The following is a 7,053-nucleotide window of genomic DNA, read 5'->3' on the forward strand; positions in this document are numbered from 1 at the left end:
GCCCCTGCAGATGCGGAAGAGTCAATGCTGTCACCCGAGGAACGGCAACAATGAGACAAGATGGTCACTGCTTCTATTGTGGACGGGCGGGCAATCACGTGACTCGCCGCCCGGCCAAACCAGCGGGTCCCGCACTCAGAGTATCGACCACGGTGAGTCTGAACCACGCCTCGGTCTGTTCGGCTCGAACCCTACTTCGTGTGACATTAACTTCAGGCGGACAGTTTCGCACGGCTACAGTGTTCATCGAATCCGGCTCAGACGCCAAACTCCTAAATCCTCGGTTCATTAGCAGTATGGGCCGAGAGACCTTCAAAACACAACACCTCCAGAACGCATATGCGGCTAATGGCACGTTTTTATGCAAAATAACCCACTGCACCCAGACGCTCAACATGAAATTTCCAGATTCGCATGCTCGATTGATTGCTAGGTTCGCATGTGTTCGATACCCAGAACAGTGATATTATCCTGCTGAAGTCCATGTTTAAGGTTGCATAACCCCAAATCGACTGGTTGACTGGTCGTCCGGACAAATTAAGTCTTGGGGGCCGAAATGCGACATCATTTGCCTCTCATCCCATAGGAGGGAGGGTGCGAATGTCGCCTCTGACACTGCATGGACCCTGCAGCAGGAGGCAGATCTAACACTAGTGTCCCTCAGTTATCTAGATCTCAAAGAGGTGTTTTCCAAAGTTAAGGCCAAGTCTCTTCCGTTACACAGGCTGTATGATTGCACGATAGACTTGTTACCTGGCACCTCAGCCCCTCGAGGGAGACTATATTCTCTTTCAGGTCCAGAACACCAGGCCATGAGGGAATATGTGGAAGAGTCGCTGGCGGCGGGACTTATCCGACCCTCGTCCTCACCGGCCGGAGCTGGCTTCTTCTTTGTGAAGAAAAAGGACAAGTCCCTAAGACCTAGTATTGATTACCAAGGACTGAACGGTACTGTATTACTGTCAAAAACAGATACCCTCTTCCCCTCATTTCCACAGCCTTTGAGCTCCTGAAGGGTGCCAAAATCTTTACTAAAATGGATTTGTGATGCGCCTATCACCTGGTGCGCATAAGGGAGGGGAACGAGTGGAAGACCGCCTTCAACGCGCCCACTGGGCATTACGAATATCTCACGCGCCAGCCGTTTTCCAGAACCTCGTCAGCGATATGCTTCCCTAAATGCTCAACCGCCATGTCTTTGTATATTTGGACGGCATTCTGATCTTCTCACCAGACGAATCAACTCATGTCAAGCACGTCCAAGCGGTTTTGCAACAGTTGCTCCATCACCGATTGTATGTAGAAGCAGATAGATGCGAGTTACACCAAACATCTGTGTTGTTTTTTTTGGGATTCATCCTGGCGGAGGGCAAGGTCCGCATGGACCCCCACAAGGTGGAGACCATCCTCCGCTGGCCGCTAACCCCCAGCTCACATAAGGAGGTTCAGAGGTTTATTGGATTAACAAATTTTTATAGAAAATTCATCCAAAACTTTAGCGCGGTTGTGGCACCGTTGCACGCATTCATGGCGGCCCATAGCACGTTCAGTTGGAACCCAAGTTGCCACGCTGCCTTCCGTAAACTTAAGCCCATCTTTGAACCCGCTCCAATTCTCATTCTGCCGGATCCTGATCAGCCATTCATTGTCGAGGTGAATGCGTCAAATTCATGAATAGGGGCAGTTCTATCAGAGAAGTCAGAACGATGGCAGGATACACCTCTGTGCCTTCCTATCTAAAAAAATTGACACCCACCAAAAGTAACTATGGTATTGGAGACCGGGAACTCTTAGCAGTTAAAACAGCAATGACGGAATGGAGACACTGGTTGGAGGGGTCCCAGCTTCCTTTCTTTGTTTTTACCAACCACAAAAATCTTGAATACTTGAAATCCATCGAAAGACTAAATGCCAGGCAAGCCAGATGCGCTCTCTTATTCACGTGGTTTCACTTTGTGGTTTCCTTTCAGCCGGGATCAAAGAACGGCAAATCTGATGCGCTGTCGTGGTTCCATGATAGCGAAAAAATGGAATCAGAACCGATGACCATCCTCCCCAATGCGTGTTTTGTATCGTCATTTAGCTGGGAGATAGAAACAGCGGTATAGGATGCACTTAGGGATACTCAAACCCTGCGTGGATGCCCTGATGGCAGGCTATTCGTCATTTCCCCATTACGGGCCAGCGTAATAAGATGGGCACACACCAACTGCACTGTATGTCACCTGGGCATAGCCGCTTTTGGTGGCCGAATAGCAAGAAAGATGTTAGAGAGTACATTAATGCCTGCCTATTGTGCGCCACACACAAGCCCTCCCGACAGCATCCCGCCGGGGAATCACACCCACTATCCATTCCACGACGCCCGTCGTCGCACATCTCATTAGACTTTGTGACAGGACTACCGGTGTCTAGGGGTCACACCACAGTCCTCACGGTAGTAGACCAGTTTTCCAAGATGGCTCACTATCGCACTACCAAAACTTCCCTCTGCAAAGCAGACGGCCAAACTCATGATGACCAACGTGGTCAGACTACATGGCCTCCCCTCTGACGTGGTATCCGACACGGGCCTTCAATTCGTCTCCCGATTCTGGAAAGAATTTTGCTCCCTTATAGGGGCAACCGTGAGCCTTTCTTCAGCCCGTTATCCGGAATCCAATGGCCAGACTGAACAGGTAATACCAGGACCTTGAAATTGGGGTCTGATGCCTTTTCGCGACCCGAGTTCGTGGAGTCAACAGTTAAGTTTGGTCGAGTCTTTACATAACTCCCTTCCCTCTGGTTCTACCAGGATGTCATGGATGTGCCGGTCCTGTTATAGCTGTGCCAGTGCCCGATTCTGTGCGCACCTGCTCCAATCAGCAACGGCGCCTCGTCTCTGTAATTATGTTTCACGTATTTATGGCCACATGTGTGGTCTAATCATTGCCAGATCATTGATCCCATGTCATGTTCCTGCAACTTCATGTCTTTGCTCTTGCTATCCCGTGTACCGAACTCCGCCTGGTTCTTGACCTTCCTCTTACGCCTGCCAATTCTGCTACTGCTGCCCCCATGGACTGCCTACTGTTTTGACCTTGGATCGAATAAAGACGCTTCCCAAACTGCGCCTAAGTCTCATGAGTCGTGGATTGGGGTTCAACCACGAATTTTGGCCATGGCAAAAATGGTAGAAGGCATATTTATTTCAGTTTCATACATTATAGATTCATTAAATATCAAAGTGCAGGGTCGAAAAACTATGTGATTCTATTAATTAAACAATAGGTTGAGCCTCCAAACGGGGGGATGATTCACATCAGGTAATATTTATAGAGGATACCAAACTCAAAACTGTGTGTTTTATAGAGCAGAGAAGCTTAAACCAGTTCCACTAAACTCTTCTCAATGAATGGAGCTTAAGGTTGGCTGACAATTATTTTTTTGATGTCATTAGCCCAAGGGTTCACATTCTTATTCCACCCTGCACTATTACTGTTACATACAGCCACTAGCACGATAGATTGCTGAGACCCAGTACGTTTTTTTGTTTTGCGTGCTTGCAAGCCGTATCGAATTCAAACTACATGATCATACAGTAAACACCCTGCTGTATTGCAAGTTCTCCCACTTAGAAATCATGAAGGGTTCTGAAATTTTCATCGTAGGTGGATGAGACCAAAATGGACCTTTTTGGTCATAATTCCACTATCCGTGTTTGGAGGAAGACAAATGTTGAGTTCCATCCCAAGAACACCATCCCTACTGTGAAGGATGGGGGTGGTAGCATCATTCTTTGGGGGTGTTTTTCTGCACATGGGACAGGACGACTGCACTGTATTAAGGAGAGGATGACTCCGGCCATGTATTGTGAGATTTTGGGGAACAACTGCTTTTCCTTAGTCAGAGCATTGAAGATGGGTTGTGGCTGGGTCTTTCAACATGACAATGAGCTGAAGCACACAGCCAGGAAAACCAAGGAGTTGCTTCATAAGAAGCATATCAAGGTTCTGGCGTGGCCTAGCCATTCTCCAGATCTAAACCCAGTAGAAAATCTTTGGATGGAGCTGAAACTCTGTGTTTCTCAGCGACAGCCCAGAAACCTGTCTGATCTAGATCATCTGTGTGGAGTAGTGGGCCAAAATCCTTCCTGCAGTGTGCGCAAACCTGGTGAACAACTCCAGAAAATGTTTGACCTCTGTAATTGCAAACAAAGGCTATTGTACCAAATATTAACATTGGTTTTTCTCAGGTGTTCAAATAATTATTTGCAGCTGTACCACACAACTAAATCGTTGAAAAAAAAAAATCATACATTGTGATTCCTGGATTTTTCTTATTCGATTATCTCTCACACAGTGGACATGCACCTACGATGAAAATTTCAGACCCCTCCATGATTTCTAAGTGGAGGAACTTGCTATATAGCAGGGTGTTCAAATACCTATTTTCTTCACTGTATTTCATCCATGTTAAAAACTTGGGTCCGCCATCACTGATGAGTTTAGGAAACCTTTTCTCCACGTAACGACGAGCAGCAGCATACAGTGGCACGTTCCTGAGGCTGTATCTTATTTGACTTTTTTAACCAGCCTTTGCTGGCCAAAAAGCCTTGTCCTCGAGGGTGGCGAATAACACTCCAACAAGGAGAAAAGTGTCCTGTCCAGAGCCCTGGAGGGCATTCCAGTAGGTACCACAGTCCCCATGCCATTTGCTGCACAAAGTGGTTTATTCCTCCCACTTGATTCAAAAAAGGATAAAAGTGCTCCCAAATAGGACACCATTCCTCCCGCTGGATCCCTAAAAGGATAAACCTGGATGCGGAGTCACCACCTCTTTGGCGCTGGGGAGGAAGCTTTCATGGGGCAAAACACTGAGCCGACTGTAACTACTGTACATAAAAAAAATGTTTCACTTAAAAACATTATCACAAGTATAACACTTAGATACAGTACATATGTGAGACAGTCAACAGCGTGGATGAGACAACGAAGAAAACAAGTAAATGGTTGGGACAAGGGAAGTTGCTGGGTTAGGCTTCGATGATGTGCAACAAATCAGCTCGTGGGATAAAGCCACTCGTGCTCTCATTGGGCGATGTAGCACTAAGAACCAACCACGCACCTGGTATCAACGTGTCTTTCCACAATATGCCGATCTATTTCTTTTTTTTATTATTAAAAACCCACAAAGCATTTAAGCTGCATAAAGTGTTCCGCTAAGTAGCGAGCAAATCCTGTATGCTGCTGTGCTTGTGTGTGTCGTGACCTACGTATTGCCCTGTGCAGCACCTTTGTGTTACTTGCCGTGCACATCTAAGAAAAAAATCTGTGCGGATACAGACATGGAGATCATCTCATGATGTGATGACATACTGTTATCCCCTGGATCACATACCACCTCCGCCTTCTTAATCGATTTTGCAGAATAAAAAAAATTATCTTGTCAGTTAGGTCAATCTGTTTAGGAGACACTGTTTCACGGTCGCCATTATTCCTTTGTTCCTTGTTACGGAAAGGAAAGTAAAAAAAATTGCTACTGGAAATGACTAAAAAGTGCTGAGGAAACTTCACCCTGTGGCATCCTAGCAGCCGTAGCCACACTGCTAACTTGAAGAACTGCGCATGTGGGATACACTCAAGTTTAAAGGGAAACTACGCACTGAATAGCCGCAGTGAATTCAGCGCTGTCTCCACCGTCGCGAGTATGAAAAGGCCTTTAGTTCTCAAGACATTGAGTTGAATCTTTTCTGCAAACAATATGGGTGAATGTTTTTTTTCCAAGGATTTTAAATAGAATTTACAAAATAGAATTGACAACATCCACTCTCATCTCCCACGAAGTATTCATTTTATTCACTTTCTACCAAATTAATCCAAGTGTTTTGTGCTTGCTCTTGCTGTTTCAGGTTCAGAGTGTTGACGTCGCCGCTTTCAACAAGATTTAAATTGTTGTCTCGTACTGACCAATCACCACATCTCGGTTAATAAAAGACTCTTGCACTGAGGCCTTTGTTTTATTATTGCCCAACTGTCTTCTGATTGTCCAACTGTGGAGTTGTACTGCTTTCTTTGGCAGTGATCATAAACTGATAAGACTGTGGTCCAGGTCCGGATCCAGAATTCTCATACGTATCCATGCCACAGCCCAAAAAAGGTTATGATTCAAGACATAGGGTGCATCTAAAAAGTATTCACAAGACTTAACATTGTCATTGTTGTTACTGCCTCATTCCAAAATGGAATTAATACATTTTTTTCCTCCAAATTCAACACATAACACCTCTTGATGTGAAATTTTGGGGGCTAAAATTTTATTTATTTTTTTCAATGTTTTTTGTTTAAAATGGAAAAACTAAGGAAAAAAATGCTTATGACAGCCCACCTCAAGGTTCCCAAGAAGAACCCGCACTTTTTTTCAGAACACTTTTTAGTTTTTCCTAAATTACAATGAAAATGTCAAACTTATATTCTTTTAATTACACAAAAAATACATTGCTCACGAAACCAACCCAACTATAAATTTGAAAGCCAGCTTCCAAATTTGTTTTTTTATTTTTTTTTTACTTGACAATGATACCACACTGTTTTTCCTGTGGTAAAAATGAATTATTGCTTGCATAATATCCTTTGCAGTGACATGGTGGGAGCTGAATGATGCGCCCAAACAGTTTTATGTGGAACTTTATTTTTGCTCCCGAGTATTTAAAATACAGAACTAGCTTTTTGTATTTTCTGGATCATTTGTGCTTTCATCTTTGATGAGTGTGTGCCAAAGTGGACTTTTAACAACACACAGTCTCATCCTGCAAGATTTGTTTGCATGTGATTGTAAATTTGTTGAACTGACAACAGAAATGGATTCCTGTTGATGGCTAGGATAATATTGTGGAGAATTTGAACTTGCTCTGGGTTCAACTTGTTTACCAGTGTCAACTCGTTTCTTATCTCTGACTCAGGCGCGCTCCCTGTTCTCTTTTCGCACCGCTGAAGCTCAGTGAAGGGAAGAATAATGGCACAAAGCACCGGTTTGCTTCTCGAAACAATTTATTGGCTCCTTTGAATATTACTC

The 7,053-nt window shown here is 44.7% G+C and overlaps 1 protein-coding gene across 12 annotated transcripts in view; it reads left to right on the plus strand.

Annotated features, from left to right (window-relative positions):
• Positions 1-5,989, plus strand: part of eef1db (eukaryotic translation elongation factor 1 delta b (guanine nucleotide exchange protein)) — a 53,667-nt gene extending 47,678 nt beyond the window's left edge. For 7 of the 12 annotated variants that reach the window (XM_061824364.1, XM_061824371.1, XM_061824365.1 and 4 more), the window contains one exon: positions 1-5,884. In XM_061824364.1, the coding sequence (XP_061680348.1) occupies positions 1-54 (54 nt within the window). In that variant the 3' untranslated portion in view covers positions 55-5,884. The other 5 variants (XR_009795666.1, XR_009795667.1, XR_009795665.1 and 2 more) reach the window with 5 other exon arrangements.
• Positions 5,990-7,053: the final 1,064 nt, after the last annotated feature.

The sequence above is a fragment of the Syngnathoides biaculeatus genome, chromosome 7, assembly GCF_019802595.1.
Source record: "Syngnathoides biaculeatus isolate LvHL_M chromosome 7, ASM1980259v1, whole genome shotgun sequence".
NCBI lineage: Eukaryota > Metazoa > Chordata > Actinopteri > Syngnathiformes > Syngnathidae > Syngnathoides > Syngnathoides biaculeatus.